This window comes from Vipera ursinii (assembly GCF_947247035.1).
Source record: "Vipera ursinii genome assembly, chromosome: W".
NCBI classification, from domain to species: Eukaryota; Metazoa; Chordata; class Lepidosauria; order Squamata; family Viperidae; genus Vipera; species Vipera ursinii.
In genome coordinates, this window is record NC_139522.1 from 19580907 (window position 1) to 19602151 (window position 21245).

General features: G+C 42.9%; 1 protein-coding gene across 7 annotated transcripts in view; it reads left to right on the forward strand.

Annotated features, from left to right (window-relative positions):
* Positions 1 to 21245, forward strand: part of LOC310648236 (zinc finger MYND domain-containing protein 11-like) — a gene marked incomplete at its 5' end in the record, with an annotated part of 204714 nt that overhangs the window by 120109 nt on the left and 63360 nt on the right. For 4 of the 7 annotated variants that reach the window (XM_083375978.1, XM_083375979.1, XM_083375981.1 and 1 more), the window contains 4 exons: positions 6662 to 6739; positions 8304 to 8396; positions 10989 to 11076; positions 11716 to 11771. In XM_083375978.1, the coding sequence (XP_083232104.1) occupies positions 6662 to 6739; positions 8304 to 8396; positions 10989 to 11076; positions 11716 to 11771 (315 nt within the window). The remainder of the gene's footprint in view (positions 1 to 6661; positions 6740 to 8303; positions 8397 to 10988; positions 11077 to 11715; positions 11772 to 21245) is intronic. The other 3 variants (XM_083375980.1, XM_083375983.1, XM_083375984.1) reach the window with 2 other exon arrangements.

A 21245-nucleotide genomic window follows, 5' to 3' on the forward strand; every position in this document is an offset into this window, starting at 1 on the left:
AGCCAATGCAGCTCGCGGAGCAAAGGTGTAACATGGGAGTACCGGGAAACTCCCAAGACAACTCTCGCGGCTGCATTCTGTACCAGCTGGAGCCTCTGAGTGGTCTTCAAGGGAAGCCCCATGTAGAGAGCGTTGCAGTAGTCCAGACGAGAGGTTACGAGCGTGTGAGTGACCGTGCACAGGGCATCCCGGTCTAGATAGGGCCGCAACTGGCGCACCAGGCGAACCTGGGCGAAAGCCCCCCTAGTCACAGCCACTATATGATCTTCCAAAGTAAGCCGCGAATCTAGGAGGACTCCCAAGTTGCGAGCCCTATCTATGGGGGGTAAAAACTCACCCCCCCCATGGAAAGAGGTGGAATATCCTGAATATCCCGGGATGCCGGTATGCACAGCCACTCAGTCTTGTCGGGGTTGAGTTGAAGTCTGTTCCTCCCCATCCAGACCCGAACCGCCTCCAGGCAACGGGACATCACGTCGAGGGCATCACTGGGGTGGTTTGGGGTCGAAATAAAAAGCTGGGTATCATCAGCATACTGATGATACCCAACTCCAAAACCACGAATGATCTCACCCAGCGGTTTCATATAGATGTTGAACAGGAGAGGCGAGAGAACCGACCCCTGAGGAACTCCACAAACGAGAGACCTCGGGGTCGACCTCTGCCCCCCTGCCCACACCGACTGCGAACGTCCCAGGAGATAGGAGGAGAACCACTGAAGAACTGTGCCTCCCACTCCCAATCCCCTGAGACGCCGCAGCAGGATACCATGGTCGATGGTATCGAAAGCCGCCGAGAGGTCTAATAGGACTAGGACAGAGGAATATCCCCTGTCCCGGGACCTCCAGAGATCATTCACCAGAGCGACCAATGCCGTCTCCGTGCTGTGCCCGGGCCTGAAACCCGATTGGTACGGGTCTAGATAATCCGCTTCATCCAGGACCAGAGGGAGCTGATGCGCCACCACACTCTCAACAACCTTCGCAAGAAAGCGAAGGTTGGAGACCGGACGAAAGTTATTTAACACAGCTGGGTCCAAGGCAGGCTTCTTGAGGAGAGGTCTCACCACCGCCTCCTTCAAGACGGCGGGGAAACTACCCTCACTGAAAGAGGCAGATATAACCGCCTGGAACCAGCCTCGTGTCCCCTCCCGAGCTGCATACACCAGCCAGGAAGGGCACGGGTCCAAAAAACATGTGGTGGAGCTCAATCTCCCCATAACCCTGTCCACTTCCTCAGGGGTCACAGAATCAAACTCCTCCCAGATAACATTGACAAGACCGCCCGTGTCCTGATCGTCAGACTCCGCCCAGCTGGAGTCCAGACCGGTCTGAATCCGAGCGATTTTATCCGACAGATGTTGACCAAACTCCTCGGCACGACCCTGCAAGGGTTCCTCACTCTCCTCCTGATTAAGGAGGGAGCGGGTCACCCTAAACAGGGCGGCCGGGCGCTTATCTGCGGACGTGATAAGTGCGAAGTAATTAGACCTCGCCGCCCTTATCGCTGCGAGATAAGACCTAATGTGGGTTCTTAGTCGCAATCGGTCGGATTCGGATCGGCTGGACCTCCAACAGCTCTCTAGGCCCCGTCTCCGACGCTTCATCTCCCGAAGCTCCGCAGAGAACCATGGAGCTCGCTGGGATCTGCACCGGGTCAGGGGCCGCAAGGGTACAACTCGGTCAAGTGCCTCTGTGGCTGCCCTTTCCCAGGCTTCCACTAAGGCATCCGCCGAGCTGTGAGCAACGGAGGCAGGTGGGGACCCCAGCGCTGCCTGGAACCTATCAGGGTCCATTAAGCGTCTGGGGCGGTACCATCTAGTTGGCTCCATACACCCACGGCGGGGGGTGGCAAAATGGAAGACCAGCCGCAGGAGATGATGATCGGTCCATGACAGGGGTATAATAGTTGGGGAACCCCTACCAAGATCATCAAACCACCATCCAGATAAGAAAACCAAGTCAAGGGTGTGGCCTCCCACATGAGTCGGTCCAAGAATTACTTGCGTCAGGTCCATGGCCGTCATGGAAGCCATGAACTCCCGAGCTAACTCAGATGATCCTCCCAGGGATGGTAGATTGAAGTCACCCAAAACTATAAGTTTGGGGAACCCAATCACCAACCCCGAGAGGATGTCGAGTAGCTCAGGCAGGGCTGCCGCTGCGCGACTAGGCGAAAGGTACACCAGCAGCAAGCCCAACTGCGCCCCAGGACCACATCTCTAAAAGAGAGACTCACACCCGACTATCTGGGGAACGGTGGTCTCCCGCGGACACAAGGTCTCCCTAATAACTACCGCCACTCCCCCGCCCCTACCTTGAGCCCGAGGCCGGTGTAGCACCCAGAAACCTGGTGGGCAAAGATTAACCAAGGGAACACCACCCTCTGGGCCCAACCAAGTCTCTGTGATGCAAGCCAGGTCCGCATGCTCACCCTCAACTAGATCCCGAACAAGGGGAGCCTTATTAACAACGGACCTGGCATTCAGGTACACCAGCCGGAGCTCAGGTGGCTGCACATCCTCGCTCCCGGGACCTTGGGGAAGAAACAGAGGGTCGGAGCTCCACTGCAGCATTGGCTCGCTCAGCTGCTCCGTTTGTGCAGGGATGATACCCAGAACTCAGCCCCTGGGATGATCCAATGAATTGGATGAACTGGATGAACTCCCGCCAAAACCTAGCAGTCGTCCCCTGGGTCCCAATGCCTTCAGCTGCTGGGCAAGGGTCCCGGACCTTGGGCCGAACTACCGGTGGGGCCTCTGCCAACTCCCCCATGTCCAGAGGCGCTGTAGCCCCAGCCGGCCCCTCTCCCTCCACAGTAAGCACAGCCCCCTGGGTTCCCTCGGCCATGTCAGTTGCCTCGAAGTCCAGAGCAGAACACAGCAACGAGGGTTACTGGGATTGTGGAGGGAGCGTCGCGTTACCGACGAAGAAGGGGAGGAGTGGAGGTAGTGGCGGGAAGCCCAGGTTTAAATCTATTGGTCGCCATTCACCTGGGCAGGTATAAAGAGACGCCAGGTAACCCCTTTGCTCCAGCTTCATTTCTGACTCAATAAAGAAATACTACCCAGCTCAAGTGTCCGTCTCTCCGTGCAACCACGCAACTTTGCACTACTGGTACTACATTTGTGTCAGAAGCACCTACCAAGGTGCTTCCAGGTTGAAAGGACTATCCAGTGACATCACCATTGCCCAGGGGACACACAAGGAGGCTCCTTTCATGTCCCCCGTTGCTTTTTTGCTGAAAGTCAGAATTGTAATTGGAGCAATAGTAGGGCTTTATAGCCCTGGCAGGACAAGAGCTGACTGAATGATGTCTTTGGAAGATTGCTGGGACTATTAAACTAGGGACAGATTGTGTTGCTTGGTGTTTTAATTTCTCCTTCCAGGATGTATTTAAGGTATAACGTCAGATCAACAAAACCCATAAGTACCTTTTATTCAAGCAAAGCCAGAGTTGAGGAATTCATTCAACAGTTGAATTATTAAAGTTATGTTTGGAAAAGGGCTGCATTTTCAGACTTAAAAAATATGCATACAATGTAAATACTGTTGCAGAATTGTTATTGGAATGCGTTCATTTTGCCACAAGCTTTATAAAGTGTTTTACACCCCCTCAAGCATATTGGTAGTACAATAAAAAGTTATGCCCCCCTATTCATAGAGTCTTAATTCCAAACTTGAGTGTTTCTTTCATCATCATTCCTCTTGCATATTTGTGGGTGGTATTGGATTGTTGTTGCTGGGGTATATATGCTGAATTTGTCATGCTTGCTGAACACCATCCCACAATATATTAAAAAAGCAAGTAGAACCATTAGGAAGAACTCTGGTACGGTATCAAACAAGGAGGATAAATGGTAGTGGATTTTTTTCTAGCTATGCTTGACCCTTCCTTGATAAGAGGCAAAGGCTAAAATCAAACAAAATTAATTCATACAATTGGTTGTATCACATATCTTGTAAACCTTAATAGGTTTAATAGTGACACTGTCATTCTCAATACTAAGAGGTTTGGTTTAATTTCTTATGGTAGAACTTTTAGTGTAATTATAAAAGTTTTATCATTGGTAAAGTTGGAACTTACAATTCTTCTGGTTCCATATTTTGAAGTTTGCAATCTCTGAAATGTGAGATTCAAATTTAAGAGATTAGTTGTGTACCGAAAGGTTTGAAATGTATATTGAACAATTTCCTGTTTACTGTTGTGGATTGATTAATCATAATGTCCAATCTAATCCTACTTTGGTTCCAATGCCTTTTTCCATTGTTATGCTGGCTTCTGTGGAACTGTTTAGGAAGAGCAGTTTTCCAGGCAGTTTGCAGATAAAGAAGCACACTTCAATAGTGATAAGAAAATCTAGACTAAAAAAGTATGGGGAGTGTTTTTAGTTTCAGAGCCCTCTTCTGGTGTGATTTTTTCCCCCATTCCTTTGGTTTGATCCTGTAGAACAGGGGTCCCTAACCCCTGGTCCATTGCCCGGTACTGGGCCGCGGCATGCCAGCAACCGGTCCGCACAAACAAGCAAAGCCCCATCTGCGGGATGCAGGCAGCACACAAAACCACGCCCCCTCCGGTCCACGGAAAAACCTCTCTCCATGGAACCGGGCCCTGGTGCCCAAAGGTTTGGGGACCTCTGCTGTAGAAAGATGCTTTCCATGTCCTAAGTACAAGGATAATAGCAAATCTTTAAGCTTTTAAAGACAAGCATTTAGATTTCAGAAACTGGATTACCAGTAGGTTCTGAAAAGCATTGTGACTTGCTGACTGTTACTAAATAAGCCATTTTAACTGGTTTGGCATGGAAACTAAAGCTGTGCATGCAGCTTTATCCATTCTCTCCATGGCTGTATAATCTTCAAGTCATTCTTAACTGGGTTTTTCTTGGCTAGACAAGGGAATTTCCCTCCACCCTTGCTGTAGGCAGGGCACTAAGGTTATGGCACCTAGTCAGCCAAGCCAGCTTTAGCCGTCTCTTTATAGTCATACAAACATACACCCAAGTGCATAAGTGCAATTTGTAGATTTGAATTTTTTAAATAAGGATATTGGTGAACCAGTATCATGTAGAGCCTTAAACACTTCTGTTCTCCAGTAAAAAAAAGTATACAGTGTTATTTCTTTCCTCTGCCACGTGTCTAATTTATGGGCCTAGTGAACCCTTCTCTGAAAACCATAATGCATTTGCTGCTTGGTGGTGAGTCTACTTTCCTTACACCACTCCACTCCCAATTTTTCACATATCTTCTGTGGGATATAATCGAATGATCAAGCTGGGCTTGAATTCAAATCCCCACTCAGTCATGGAAACTCATTGGGTATCTAGTACTGTCACTCAACCAAACCTATCTCAAATGTTTATATATGCAATCTTGAGCTCTTGGAGAAATAAGGAATGTAAAATTCACTGTTCTTTAGCAAGATCCATTTCATTTAACTAGATGTTCATTTACCATTTAATGGCTGGTTTCCTGCTCACTCCTTCCCCAGATTACTCCTCACCCCACCCCACCCCACCCTGGACAAGCAGATATAAAATACTGTTCCAAAAGTGTCAACCAGATGCTACACTGGTTGTCCAAATCAATGCAGAAGGGCAAGATAGTGAAAATAACACCTGAGAATGATCAGTTTGGGCTAATTTGGCTATGGAGTGTACAAATATGAACTAGAAAAAATAGTGTTTATTTCTCAATTGCAGATTAACCTACCCATCCCATGCACCTTAGCACAAGTGGGACTCCTGTAGATTTGTCAATTCAGTGAACTTCTCACCTGGTAACTTCTAGGCTTTGTTGTTGGTAGAGGAACAGCCAAATAATTTCCACCAGCATCACTCCAGCCAGAATATTCTCTGACCAGCAGTTTCATATTGTTGTCCCACAAAACTGATTCTGCCTGGTGTGCAATGCATAATAAACCACACACCGAGGTGGAGATTTGGAAAAGCTTTATTCTTCACAGGGGATTATTCCCAATAGGCCTGTACAAAGGCCACTCCTGCAATAATAGTTTTTATAGATACTTTTCCATAAGCCCACCAAGCCAATCCCTCTTAGGTCATCTTATGACCTTTCCAATGTTTGTTAATATTGCTTAGCTTGCATTTGCAATGTCTAGCAATCATCAGCACATTTGACCCTAATTTCCAGTAACAAGTAGAACGTTATGAGATAATTAGTACATTAGCACCCCCAGGTTCCTCTTTTCTTAAATGGTTGCCTTTGACATATCTGTAAAACTTATATATTTCAGCATAATCATCCAGTTCTAAATGTATTTTAAGCACATTTGCTCCCCAGGTTTCCTGTTCACACAGTCGCCTTGTCCCATGTCTACATTAACTGGGGATTTAGCAAGCAAATTTGTTTCCATTCCTCTTTATGCAAGAACTATTAGCTAACCTCAATGCAGCACTAGCTATACCCACGTAAAGGCCAAAAGAGGCCAAAGCTAAGAGAGGGTCTTAGAATACAGTGTCTTCTGCCCTTTACAGTCCTTGTGCTTTGACTGTTCATCCTTCACCAGCTGCAATGCTGGGCTTCTTCCCTGGGCTTATGTGCTGTGTTTTAACAATGTTGTACTGTAAAATGTTGTCATGTTTCCCAAAAGTCAGAGTTCTAAAATAAAGCTGTTGATTCCTCCCCCCCTCCTCCCCCAGAGCATTAAGAAGAAGAACACCAGTAAGCAGGAGATAAGCACATACTTGCATTTCATTGTCTCCCGAATGAAGGAACGGGTGAGTGTTGTAACGTGTTATACAGTTCTGTTTAGGATTCTAAGCAGCTGGGTTTTTGTGTTCTCTTTTGCAGCTTCAAATGGCTGCAAGTAGTCCTCAACCTACAACCAGTCACTTAGTGACCATTCAAAATTATGATGGACCAGGATACTTATGGACCCAAATTAAAAGTTCCAATGGTTGGGGTTTGGATGCTCAGCAACACAGCCACATTTATGGACATTTGCAGCATCCCAGTCATTTGACTGTGTTTTACGTTGGTTTTGCCAAAAGCTGACACTTTATTTATTTATGTATTATGTATTTATTATTTTTACAAATAACTCAAGCCAGCAACATATTCAACACACTTCTCCTACTTTCCCTACAACAACAGCCCTGTCAAGTGAGTTGGGCTGAGAGACAGTGACTGGCCCAAGGTCACCCAGCTGGCTTTACCTCCTATACTGTGCCTATAGGAACCAAGAAAGAAAATAGGATTTACTTTCTACCTTCAGTTTCCCCTTTCAATATTTTTGTTTTTCCTCTTCTCCCCCTTCTTCATTTGAATAGATACAGCTTGCTGTCCAGGTAACAGGGGAATGGGGAAAAATATAACATGAAAAATACATGTTGGGAGTGCTCTCCCTTACCTGTGAACATGAGCTGAAACCTCCTAGTTGTAGTTGTGTTTAGGATAGGCTCTGAGTATACTGTATGTGCCTAATTCTGTTCAGCAGGTGCTTACATTTGGGACAAGCGTGAGCAACTTTCAGCCATGCAGAAGATAATATTCTTGCTAACAGCTGGGGACAGACTAGGCGCCATCCCTGTCAAATGGTCACAACTTAACTTATGTGGTCTTTTGCAAGAGAATTGGTCATATGAACCTGGATCTTTATGTCTTCTCAGTTTTAGCATCTCCCATCCTTTCTGATCCTGCCAGAATCATGTGGAAACATATATTGACATTTTTTTTAAGAACCTGGACTTTAAAAAAAACTGTTTCACATATTTTCTCTCCTCCCCGCCCTTGCCATGTGTCCTTAGGCTTTAATATTTGATTTTAATTATCTGTTTTAATTGTATATGTATAAACATATTCTTATGACTGTACGCCACCCAGAGGTACCATATGGTAAGATGGGAGGCCAATAAATTTTATAAATAAATAAACTTAAAAAGTCAGTATTTTCAGCTATCAGAACTTTTGCTTAGAAATTTTGGGGAGAAAAAAATAACATTTTAACAATTGAATGCTGATTCAATCCATCAAACTTTACATGATACTGTAATTGAAAACTTACAGAGCACTTTTCGGAGGAGACATAGTTTCTATAATATTAATGCATAGAAAAATGTTTATGGGTTTTGTCTTTTGATTATGCCTTTCAAACATTAAAAAGACTAAGCACCCTACATGTCATCAGAATAACTTTAGAACGTTTAAAAAACTTTAATTTTTATTTGTAAATCGGTGTGTAATCTGAATGCTTATGAATTATTTTAAAGGCTATGATAAAACTACTTTTCTCTCTTGTCAGAATGGCAGGTTTTTAAACCAGTATTTTCTGGTGATTTTTAGGCTATTGATCTAAACAAAAAAGGCAAAGACAACAAACATCCAATGTATTGTCGGCTAGTACACACAGCCATTGAGGTTTCAACCATACAGGAGGTATGTTCCTATATAGTTCTGGGCTACATACAAGAGAGGAATATTGCCAGTTTTCAGACTAATCCCACTTTTGGAGGCTCAGTGTGCACATCTGGAAACTGTCAGAGGAAAAATCCATTAAAGGCAAGAGACAGCACACCAAAAACATCTCACTTTGGAATTCAGAGGTTCAAAATTTAGAACACAGAGACAATACTTACATTACTCATTGCAATGAGGACCAAGATGTATGAGCAGTCAAAGAGTGATGGCTTGTGACAAAATGGTCCCAAGTCTCTCTCAATGCCATCCTTTTATACCTTAAAACCACAAACACGTGACTTCTGAGATTTGAACAGTAACTGAATCAGATACAAAACTCATCTTTCCATAACATGTGCCATTGTTCCACTGCAAAATCAGTTCCTCAATTCCCACAATTTCACTTCCTCAATTCCCAGGCATTCAGGTTTTGTGTCCTAAATGAAACAAGCAAGCTTGCAAATTCATATTGAGTAAGATACAGCTACAGTGCAAATTACAAATATTTCCTTTGAATTACGAAATATGCCATAGCATAGACTTTGGTTCAGTGCTTTTTATAAAAGGCATAAGGCCTAACTTGAGTCAACAAGGCCTCCAGCATTTACACTCAATAAATCAGTGTTAAGCCAAATATAGGAAAACATTAACATACAATTCTTCCTCTCACAAAACCCTGTACAATTTAGTTCTAGCTAGAAGCAGTTTCTACAGCTGAAACTCGAAAAATTAGAATATCGTGCAAAAGTTCATTTATTTCAGTAACGCAACTTAAAAGGGGAAACTAATATATGATATAGACTCATTACATGCAAAGCAAGATCGTTCAAGCCGTGATTTGTCATAATTGTGATGATTATGGCATACAGCTCATGAAAACCCCAAATCCACAATCTCAGAAAATTACAATATTACATGCAATCAATAAAACAAGGAGTGCACATAGAACAATATCAGACCTCTGAAAAGTATAAGCATGCATATGTACTCAGTACTTGGTTTGGGCCCCTTTTGCAGCAATTACTGCCTCAATGCGGCGTGGCATGGAAGCTATCAGCCTGTGGCACTGCTGAGGTGTTATGGAAGACCAGAATGCTTCAATAGCGGCCTTCAGCTCTTCTGCATTGTTCGGTTTCATGTCTCTCATCTTTCTCTTGGCAATGCCCCATAGATTCTCTATGGGGTTCAGGTCAGGCGAGTTTGCTGGCCAATCAAGCACAGTAATCCCACAGTCATTGAACCAGGTTTTGGTGCTTTTGGCAGTGTGGGCAGGTGCCAGGTCCTGCTGGAAAATGAAGTCAACATTCCCATAAAGCTCGTCTGCGGAAGGAAGCATGAAGTGCTCCAAAATCTCCTGGTAGATGGCTGCATTGACCCTGGACTTAATGAAGCACAGTGGACCAACACCAGCAGATGACATGGCTGTCCAAATCAACACAGACTGTGGAAACTTCACACTGGACTTCAAGCATCTTGCAGTGTGTGCCTCTCCATTCTTCCTCCAGACTCTGGGTCCTTGGTTTCCAAATGAGGTGCAAAAGTTGCTCTCATCAGAAAAGAGGACTTTGGACCACTGAGCAATAGACCAGGTCTGTTTTTCTTTAGCCCAGGTAAAACGCTTCTGACGTTGTTTGTTGTTCAGGAGCAGCTTGACAAGAGGAATACGACATTTGAAGCCCATGTCCAGGATCCGTCTGTGTGTGGTGGCTCTTGATGCACTGACTCCAGCCTCAGTCCACTCCTTGTGAAAGTCCCCAACACTTTTGAATGGCCTTTTCCTGACAATCCTCTCCAGGCTGCGGTCATCCCTGCTGCTTGTGCACCTTTTTCTTCCACACGTTTCCCTTCCACATAACTTTCTATTAATGTGCTTTGATACAGCACTTTGGGAACATCCAACTTCTTTTGCAATTACCTTTTGAGGCTTTCCCTCCTTATGGAGGGTGTCAATGATGGTTTTATGCACAACTCTCAGGTCAGCAGTCTTCCCCATGATTGTGATTCCTACTGAACCAGACTGAGAGACCATTTAAAGGCTCAGGAACCCTTTGCAGGTGTTATGGCTTAATTAGCTGATTAGAGTGGGACACTTTGAGCCTAGAATATTGCACCTTTTCACAATATTCTAATTTTCTGAGATTGTGGATTTGGGGTTTTCATGAGGTGTACGCCATAATCATCACAATTATGAGAAATCACGGCTTGAACTATCTTGCTTTGCATGTAATGAGTCTATCTCATACAGTATATTAGTTTCCCCTTTTAAGTTGCATTACTGAAATAAATGAACTTTTGCATGATATTCTAAGTTTTCAAGTTTCACCTGTATGAGTTAATTGGGTGAAGTTCTAACTTAGAAGGGCTAATGGGTCTTCTTTATGTGAAAGTTCTTTGGATAGAAGATGGGACCAGATGCAAACTTAAGCTGCTCATTGCACAATTTCACAGCTGTGAGCTCTCATAAATTATATTGTAGAAATTGTATTATAAACATACTTGTATATATGTACTTAGGCTGATTGGTAGACAACTCTAATGGATGTTCTTATAATTCTGTTTCAATCTCTATAGAAAGTAAATGAAGGAAAATACAGAAGTTATGAGGAATTCAAAGCAGATGCTCAGCTGCTTCTACACAACACTGTGATTTTTTATGGAGGTATGAAGGAATTGCTTGGACTTAAAAATAAGATCTTTAAGCAAACGACATCTTATTTGAGGGTAGAGATGGTTATAGAAAATATAGAGCAATTGAAAACCTGCCATTATGTTCAGTTTACTTCTCTTTACTTTAGAGACGTGAAATACCTAATCAGACTCTAAAAAGATTTGGGGGGGGAAAAAAAGCTTGGCATGTATAGTCTCTGAGCTATCTAGTTCATTAAAGGCTTACAGTAAATCAGGCTGAAGAGACTGAAGAAACCCAGGTTGTATACGTTGATGAGGCCAGTTCCTCCAGAATTCAATTGCCAGATGTTTTTCACTATATGCTTGTGTGTGTGTGTGTGTACACGTGCAAATCCTTATCAAGCCTGTGTGATTTCAGTGAACATCAGCCGAGACTGCCAGGCTAGTGGTATTTGGTTTTGCTTGAAGAGTTCCAAGTTTAGGTAGCTACCACCCAACAAATCATACATCTCAATGCAGAAGAATGCACTATATAAACATAACTATCAGATCCTCTCTTGAATCTCTTGATGCTTTTTGAACTTTGGAATTCCAGTGACTTCTCTTGTATATACTGCTGTGCGAACCATTTACAAAGACTTAGGGGCTTGTGGGTATATTCTTTTTACAGTGAACAGTGAACAAGCTGATATAGCCAGGATGCTTTACAAAGATACCTGCCATGAGGTAAGTAATATCCAGTCATGTTAATGGCTTCTGCACAATTGTCTATCAGTTTCCATATATCTGTGGTTGCACTTGTTTTGAAAGTTGTTCTGGAAATCGTGAAAAACTCAGGCAACTCATGCTTCATTTTTGGCAGATCAAAGTAAGATGCTCTTCAGAAATTTTAACTGTCCATGTAATTCCAAATCCTTATGAGTCAACAGAGGTAGGTTTTAAAAGTCAAGTAATTGTTTTTAGCTACATTTTTATCCCATTTGTGAACAGTAGCACATACATGAGAATAAGAGAAGAAAATTAGGAAGATTTTGTATGATTTCTGTATTGGTACTCCCATTTAGAAAAGGTTTTTCTTTCAAAACCAAATCCATATTTTAATTTAAATGAAAAACTAAAGCACCTAAACAATGATAGTGGATTAAAAATCCAGAGATTTTAAAAAATAAAAGGTGCCAGAATAATTTAAATGCACCATTGTTTGTGTACTTCTGTTTGATTGTATTGAACTTTTTTTTTCATTACAAGTATCTTAAATCAATTTGTAATAACCCGAAGATGGTGTTAGTCAGGGGTGTCAAACTCCCGGCCCGTGGGCCGGATGCGTCATCTGGAAACCACGCTCACCCCATTGCTGGCAATGGCAAAAAAGCTCCAATACGTTGTGCGACGTCACTTTGAGCGAGGGTAGCTTTCTTTGAGCGAGGGTAGCTTTCTTTGAGCGAGGGTAGCTTTCCCGCCGCCTTGAAGGAGGCGGTGGTGAGACCCCTCCTCAAGAAGCCTGCCTTGGACCCAGCAATATTAAACAACTTTCCTCCGGTCTCCAACCTTCGCTTTCTGGCGAAGGTTGTTGAGAGCGTGGTGGCGCAACAGCTCCCTTTGTTCTTGGATGAAGCTGATTATCTAGACCCGTACCAATCGGGTTTCAGGCCCGGGTACAGCACGGAGACGGCATTGGTCGCGCTGGTGAATGATCTCTGGTGGGCTCGGGACAGGGGCTGCTCCTCTGTCCTAGTCCTTTTAGACCTCTCAGCGGCTTTTGATACCATCGACCATGGTATCCTGCTGCGACGTCTCAGGGGGTTAGGAGTGGGAGGCACAGTTCTCCAGTGGTTCTCCTCCTACCTTCTGGGACGTTCGCAGTCGGTGTTGGCAGGGGGGCAGAGATCGACCTTGAGACCTCTCATTTGTGGAGTTCCTCAGGGATCGGTTCTCTCGCCTCTCCTGTTCAACATCTACATGAAGCCGCTGGGTGAGATCATTCGTGGTTTTGGAGTTGGGTATCATCAATATGCTGATGATACCCAGCTTTTTATTTCGACCCCAAACCACCCCAGTGATGCCCTCAACGTGATGTCCCGCTGCCTGGAGGCGGTCCGGGTCTGGATGGGGAGGAACAGGCTTCGACTCAACCCTGACAAGACTGAGTGGCTGTTCGTGCCGGCATCCCGGGAAATTCCCATTACTCCATCTCTGGCCATGGGGGGTGAGCTATTACCCCCCGTAGATAGGGCTCGCAACTTGGGGGTCCTTCTAGATTCACAGCTCTCTTTGGAAGAGCATATTGGAGCTGTGACTAGGGGGGCCTTTGCCCAGGTTCGCCTGGTGCGCCAGTTGCGACCCTATCTAGACCGGGATGCCTTGCGTACAGTCAGTCATGCGCTCGTGACTTCTCGTCTAGACTACTGTAATGCTCTCTACATGGGGCTGCCCTTGAGGTCCACTCGGAGACTTCAACTGGTGCAGAATGCAGCCGCGCGAGTTGTCTTGGGGGGTTCCTGATACTCCCATGTTACACCTTTGCTCCGCGAGCTGCATTGGCTACCGGTTGCTCTCCGGGTGAGGTTCAAGGTGTTAGTGATGACTTACAAAGCCCTACATGGCATGGGTCCGGATTACCTACGGCAACATCTGCGGCCGGCGTCAACTTCCCTCCGTCCAGTGCGCTCCCACAGAGAGGGCCTCCTCAGGGTGCCTCCGATCAAAGAATGCCGATTGGTGGCCCCCAGGGGGAGAGTGTTCTCTGTGGGCACGCCAGACCTATGGAACCGCTTGCCGGTCGAGCTCCGGATGGCCCCTGACCTTCGCTCCTTCCGGCGCGATCTCAAAACCTTCTTTTTTGAACAAGCTGGCCTGGTCTGATGGGATGGGGTTGGGTTTTTTATAAATTAGTTTTAACTTTTAATATGTATTAATTATTACGGGCATAGTTGTTTAATCACTTTTTAATTTTTGTATCCTGTTTTTTATTATGTATTGCCCTGTTCACCGCCCTGAGTCCTTCGGGAGAAGGGCGGTATACAAATTAAATTATTATTATTATTATTATTATTATTATTATTATTATTATTATTATTATTATTATTATTATTATTATTATTATTATTATTATTATTATGTTTGACATGTCTGTTGTTAGTTAAAGACATAGAAAGCAGGGTTGTGACAGAGTATCCCTCGATTTATAAGGCTAGTCACATGTTAAGATGCTCATGGAGGACTATAATGTACTTCACCAAAAATCTGTATAAAGACAAGTATGAAATAATGCTCGCTCCATACAATCAAAATCCCTACATAGCAAATTTGCATTAAAGTCTTTTATTTTTCTATTATAAAAACATGTCTGAGTTTGATAAGAAAGAGGTTCCTAAAGCAAATACTAATAATGACAAACATGAAACCTTTACTAGGTCTACTTGAAGACGATTTTACATTAAGTATTTTTAGTAAGTATGAAGACCTGAAGCTGCGTGAGCGTCTTTGGAATGTAGATCACAGAGGAAGAAGAGGCATGGTTAGATATGCATGAAGATTATTATAACGAGATGACTTCACCCTTTTAAGACACATTGAAGTTTTGTTAGGTTAAGGCCTAACAAAACCACTACAAATTATAAAATACAATTCTATCCATTCTTTATGGAATGTAGCCTTCGAGAAACTGATATCACAAGGCAGTGGCAACTACATAATTTAGCATTTGGGATCGGAGGGTTGATATTTTGGTGAGATAACCCACCTGCGTATTACCTCTCTTTAACCATACACAAGTTTTGCATTCCTAATGAACACATCGTGGAAGATCATGCTAAACTCATTGACCTTCTTTGGGACCCTAAGTCAGAGTACAAAAAACTCGAGCAAGCAATCTTTACAGCTTCGTCTTCTGCAGTTCTGGCTCATAGAAGCTGCTGACAATTTCTTCGTCATTAGCGTCAATTATTTTATAGGTAGGCAGATCCGTATATTGCACTTTGGATACAATAAAGAATTCCCTTCACCATCGCATCATATATCCTTTCTCAAATCGGCTCTTAAACTTGGAAATTCTAACACGATCCCCAACTTTAAAGTTGGGCTTTATTTCAACAGCCGGCCTCTGACTGTACAAATGATTCCATACTTTCCGCTCATTTTCCTTGAGGCTGGCTTCAACTGGCATCATCTTTTTTTTATTGAAAAGTTTTACAATACATTTTATTTTTAACAAAACACAACCCCTCCCAACCCCCTTCCCACTCCCCAACCCTCCCCCGCCCCTCCCTCCCTTCCCCCTCCCCCCTCCCCGACTTCCCAGAGCTAGATACAGGGTATAAAAATACAAACAATCATAATCTACCTTATGCAAACAACCATAAACTATTAAATCTATCGCACTTTAACTCTTGTAAAATAACTACAAGCAGTATAAGTATCACATCAATAATTATTCAAATGCTAGATGAAACTTTTTAGTCCCATGTTTACTCCACATTATATCTCTGTTGCAAATAGTCTTTCAAGTACGCTGAAATCTTTGCCATTTCCGCCAGGTTGGAGACTTTTACAGTCCATTCTTCTATAGTCGGCAGTTCTTCCTTCTTCCAATATTGCCCTACTAGAAGTCTTGTTGCCGTAATTAAATTCAACATCAGCTTAATGTCCACAACAGTAATGTCAATAATAATGCCCAATAAAAACAATTACAGACAAAACGATCTCTAATTTACTTTACCAAATTTACATCAGTCATTAAAAAACCAATTTTCTGATCTTCTTTCCACCTGGCCTGTAATTTTCCATACTAAAACCAAGTTTATACAATCTTTCCTTCTCTTAAGATATTATACAACCTCAAATGCCATACATTTCTTTCCAAACTTAAAATTCCCTTATATATAGTCACATCATGTTTATATTTTCTATTGCATGTTTCATTATTGCCCATATAGGTATCTTACAAGTTAACTTGTGTCTATACTGTTTCCAAACTCGCAACAGAGCATATCTTAAAATATATACCTTAGACACATTATCCACCTTCTTATCACACAATAAATATACATACCACCCAGATAACAAATCATGACCTTCAAAATTTCAGCAAGACATTCATTTTCACTACTACAATTCTACCCAGTTAACTTTTCATAATTATTTTTAAATTAAAGCAACATAAAGTATTACAAAACATAATTATTTTTATATAACTTTACATTTAAAGGTGACAAATATATCCCCAAATATTTACCCCTTTTAACAATTTCAAATCCCGTTAGCTCTTCTAAAACAGCCTTTTATGATACTATCATATTCTTAAACAACATTTTAGTTTTTTGTATGTTAACCTTAAATCCAGAAACTTTACCTTATTGCATTATTATCTCCTTCAGTTCTACAACTAAATCTTTAGGCTTGTCTCATTCGTCTAGAAGCAGCGCGCGTCATCCTCTGGTTTCTGGCCTCCTCCGATGGTACTGAAATTTGATCCACTCCTGTAACTTTCTCATCTATCTGCATTGTTCCTTCAGCACCTTGTAAATTCTGTCTGGATCGTTGAGACTCTCCCTCACCATTCTTCTTTGTAGATTCCAAAAGTGGTATGGGGGCTGCTTTTAAAACATTACTATAAAAATCACGTGCCTGCAAAACTGTAGTAAGACGATGTCTCATACCTTCATACAACACCACCATACCCACTGGTATCTCCCATCTGAACTTAATATCACGTTGTCTTAATTCTTGCGCCAAAAAAGCAAATTCCTTCCTTCTCCTTAAGATTCTTGGAGGGATCTCTTTTAAAATCAAGACTTCTTGCTCAGCAATTACAAATTTAGTATTGTAAGAGGCTTGAATAACCTCATTTCTAATCGCTCTCTTTGTAAAGTAAGCCACCACATCTCTGGGTAATTTCCTTTGTCTTGCAATCCACGAATTAACATGAAAAATTTTGTCTATATCTTCCATAATTTCATCTGCTGGTCGCTCCAGCACCCCTTCCAGAGCCTCAGAAACTATTTTCTTCAAATTTTCTTTAGGATCCTCTTTTAAGCCTCTAATTCTCACAGCAAACTCCATCTCATGATACTGTACCAAGGTCAAATCACTATCAATTTTCTCCACCACATTTTCGGTTTCTGTCATTTTTACATCTAATCTGATATTATTTTGGCTGAGATCTTCCACTCTTTCGTCCAAACGCTCAATACATATAGCCATGCCTTCAAATGCAGATAAAATGTCTGCCCTTATTTCTGTTAACTTTTTATCCATAAGCTCAACTAATTGTTGCGATTGCTTTTCCATAGCCTCTTGCAACACATTCTGTAAGTCTTTAATTGTAAAAGTTGATGCAGGTACAGGTACAGATGCAGGAGGAGAGGGCAATAAAGCTTGTAACGAAAACTGCTGCACCGGAGAAGCCCCCGCGCTTCTAAGAGCTTTAGAGGATTTGGTAGCCATTTTCACCCACTATTGCCTGCTACGCACTTTCACTTTAAAACTCCGCAAAGTCCATTGAGTTAAAGATCATAAGTTCCCTTTCACCTAGATCTCCTGTGTCGCTCTGCCTGCATCCCAGTTCTCCAAGGTTCTCTCTTGCTGGCAGGGATGGTTGCTGACGCCCTGCTCTGCTCCAAAAAGCCCGGAGCAGAGGCGCCCCGCAGTCCGGAGCATACCCAGGCTTCGGGGGGGCTCAATCCTTCAGCCGCCAAAACTATTAGCTCTGGCGGCCCCGGAGAGCTCTACCCCTACCTGGGCGCTCACCCCCTCCTCTTCTCCCGAGGAGGGGGCTTCCGAGCCGCCAAAACAGCTGATCGGCGCTGTTTTCGGCGGCTCTACAGAGCCGCGGGGCTGACAGCCTAAGAATGGCTGCCTCCGGAGACGCCTTGCCACCTGGAACCAACTGGCATCATCTTTATAGAGGAATGTTTACAGTTATTGTACAGGTCGACCATTTGATCCAACACATCGATATATCTGTTGGTGCTATTAGTGGTAAAGTACTTCAACATAATTTCTTTCATCGTTCTATTCAACCACTCTACCACACAACTCTTTTCCTCATTTTCGGTTGTGTAAATCTCAAATCCCAATGACTTGACCTCCTTGTTATGAATTTCTGTTCCTTTATCTGCCCATAATTTTTTGCGTCTACGACCACTTCTTTTAACGATATGCTCAAATGCCTTACTAACGCTTTTGGCAGTTTTATTTTTCAGCGGAACAATCCAATCGTATTTTGAAAACATATCAATAACCATCAACAAGTATATAATGTTCTTTGGATAGCTTGTTTGTCCACCTCAGGCTTTTTTTTAAACCCAAACCAAATTTCTGTTTTGTGTTTATAATCGGTTTGATAATTGTGCACTCTGCTCTTTCGTGCATAGTAAGGTCTTTAATAGCGTCCATCTCTTTGATCATCGCCCTGTTGGTAACATTTGTACAAGCCATATTGGGAAAATGCTGGTACACCAAGTCGTGATGATACGCAGCTTTATCAACTCTGTCAATGGGCTTTGACCAGTCTTTATACACCCCGGTTGGGGTTAGCCTCACATCTAAATTAGTACCAGGTCCAGCAAAGTTCATTCCTGGTAAATGCATCTCACCCAGGAATTTCGCCCACGGAAGCTTTATCTTACTAGTGATGGAGTTCAACGATGAAACCAAGTCGCTGCTGGTCACAAACTGTGTTTTTGTTGAGCCACACACAGTGCACTTTCCACAAAGCATAGGTATTTTGTTTTTGGTCACAACGTTATGAAGGTTGTTTGTTGCAGTCTTGCTTCTACGCCTTACACAATACATTTCAAATGTAATATATTTAAAATGGAAGTTAAAGATCTGTCATGCAATGTTGTATTATCAAAAAGGTTTAATAGCCCTCTTCTTACGAGATTAATAAGAGGTCTTATCGTTTGAAAGAGCGGTTGTGGAAAAACAACTCTTCTGTTGAATCTTCCCTTACGTCCCAGATGGCTAGACTACAACAACTTACATGTATTTGGCAAGACTCTGTATCAACCAGAGTACAGGATCATCAAGAAAGCATTCAAAGAGAAACTGTTCAAAGAACCAATCATTAGATTGATTGTTAACTATGATGAGATCATGAGACTTAATGTATCCCCGGCTGAAGTAATTGAAGAAAGGGCAAAAGATTCGGGTAGCCCAGCTGACATCGAATGCAAGTTCTTTGAAATGGTGGACGATGTGCCAGACCCGATAGACCTAGACTGTACAAAGAAGAACCTGATGATATTTGATGATTTTCTGCTGGAAAAGCAAAACAAGTGTGAAGCGTATTACACCAGGGGTTGTCACAGCAACACAGACTGCTTTTACCTCGCACAAAACTACTTTAAACTTCCGAGGCAAACCATCAGGGATAATGCTAATTTCATCTGCGTATTTCTGAAAGACCAAAAAAATGTTAATCATATCTATTACGATCATGCGTCAACAGACTTGCCTATTGAAGAGTTTAGAGGGCTTTGTAAAACTGCATTGGAGCGGTCACACACGTTTGTCGTTATAAATCTAACAAACAAGAAAGATGGGTACATACAGATCGGGATTCAACAACTTTTACATTCCCCATTAAAAAATAGATACAAGTCTTCTGGAAAAGATTGCTCACAACACCGAACTGAAATCTTTGTTCTTCATACTGTTGAGTGAAAAAAGCACTAAAATTAGAACCAACTTTAGTCTGGTTATCTAGTTAAACAAAAACAAAAAGTACAAAATGGCTCTAGTGAACCTCGAAACGTATTATTCATTCTCAAACATCGATGTGAGCAACAACTTTAAGTACTTGCTGGATGATGGTACAATGTGGCTCGACATAAATGTGCCGGAAGGCTCGTATGAAATTGATGACATAAACGGTTACATACAGTTGCAAGAAAAAGTATGTGAACCCTTTGGGATTACGTGGAGTTTTGCATGAATTGGCCATAAAATGCGCTCTAAACGTCATGTAAGTCACAACAATAGAAAAACACAGTCTGCTTAAAATAATACTACACAAACATTAGCTGTTGTCATGTTTTAATTGAAGATAAGATGGAAACATTCACAGTGCAGGGTGGAAAAAGTACGTGAACCTTTGGACTTAATAACTGGTTGACCCTCCTTTGGCAGCAATAACCTCAACCAAACGTTTCCTGTAGTTACAGATCAGACCTGCACAACGATCTGGAGTAATTTTGGACCACTCCTCTTCACAAAACTGTTTCATTGTAGCAATATTCTTGGGATGTCTGGTGTGAATTGCTCTCTTAAAGTCATGCCACAGCATTTCAATTGGGTTGAGGTCAGTACTCTGACTGGGCCACTCCAGAAGGTGTATTCTGTTCTGTTGAAGCCATTGTTTTGTTGAATTACTTGTATGCTTTGGGTCATTGTCCTGTTGCATCACCCATCCTCTGTGGAGCTTCAGTTGGCGGACAGATGGTCGTACGTTTTCCTGCAAAATGTCCTGATAAACTCTGGAATTCATTTTCCCATCAATGACAACAATCCGTCCAGGCCCTGAGGCAGCAAAGCAGCCCCAAACCATGATGCTCCCTCCGCCGTGTTTTACAGTGGGGATGAGGTTTTGATGTTGGTGTGCTGTGCCTTTTTTTCTCCACACATAGTGTTTTGTGTTTTTCCCAAACAACTCAATTTTGGTTACATCTGTCCACAGTATATTTTGCCAGTCGTGCTGTGGAACATCCAGGTGCTCTTTTGCAAACTTCAAACGTGCTTCAATATTTTTTTTGGACAGCAATGGCTTCCTCCGTGGTGTCCTCCCATGTACTCCATTCTTGTTTAATGTTTTCCTTATTGTAGATGTGTCAACAAAAATGTTAGCATGTGCCAGAGATTTCTGTAGGTCTTTAGCTGACACTCTAGGATTCTTCTTTACCTCATTAAGCATTATGCGCTGTGCTCTTGCAGTCATTTTTACAGGACGACCACACCTAGGGAGAGTAGCAACAGTGCTAAACTTTCTCCATTTGTAGACAGTCTGTCTTACCGTGGACACATGAACATCAAGGCTTTTGGAGATACTTTTGTAACCCTTTCCAGCTTCATGCAAGTCAACAATTCTTGATCGTAGGTCTTCTAAGAGCTCTTTTCTGCGAGGCATGGTTCACATCAGACAGTGCTTCTTGAGACCAGTAAACCCAAAACAGGTGTGTGTTTTTAAAGGGCAGGACAGCT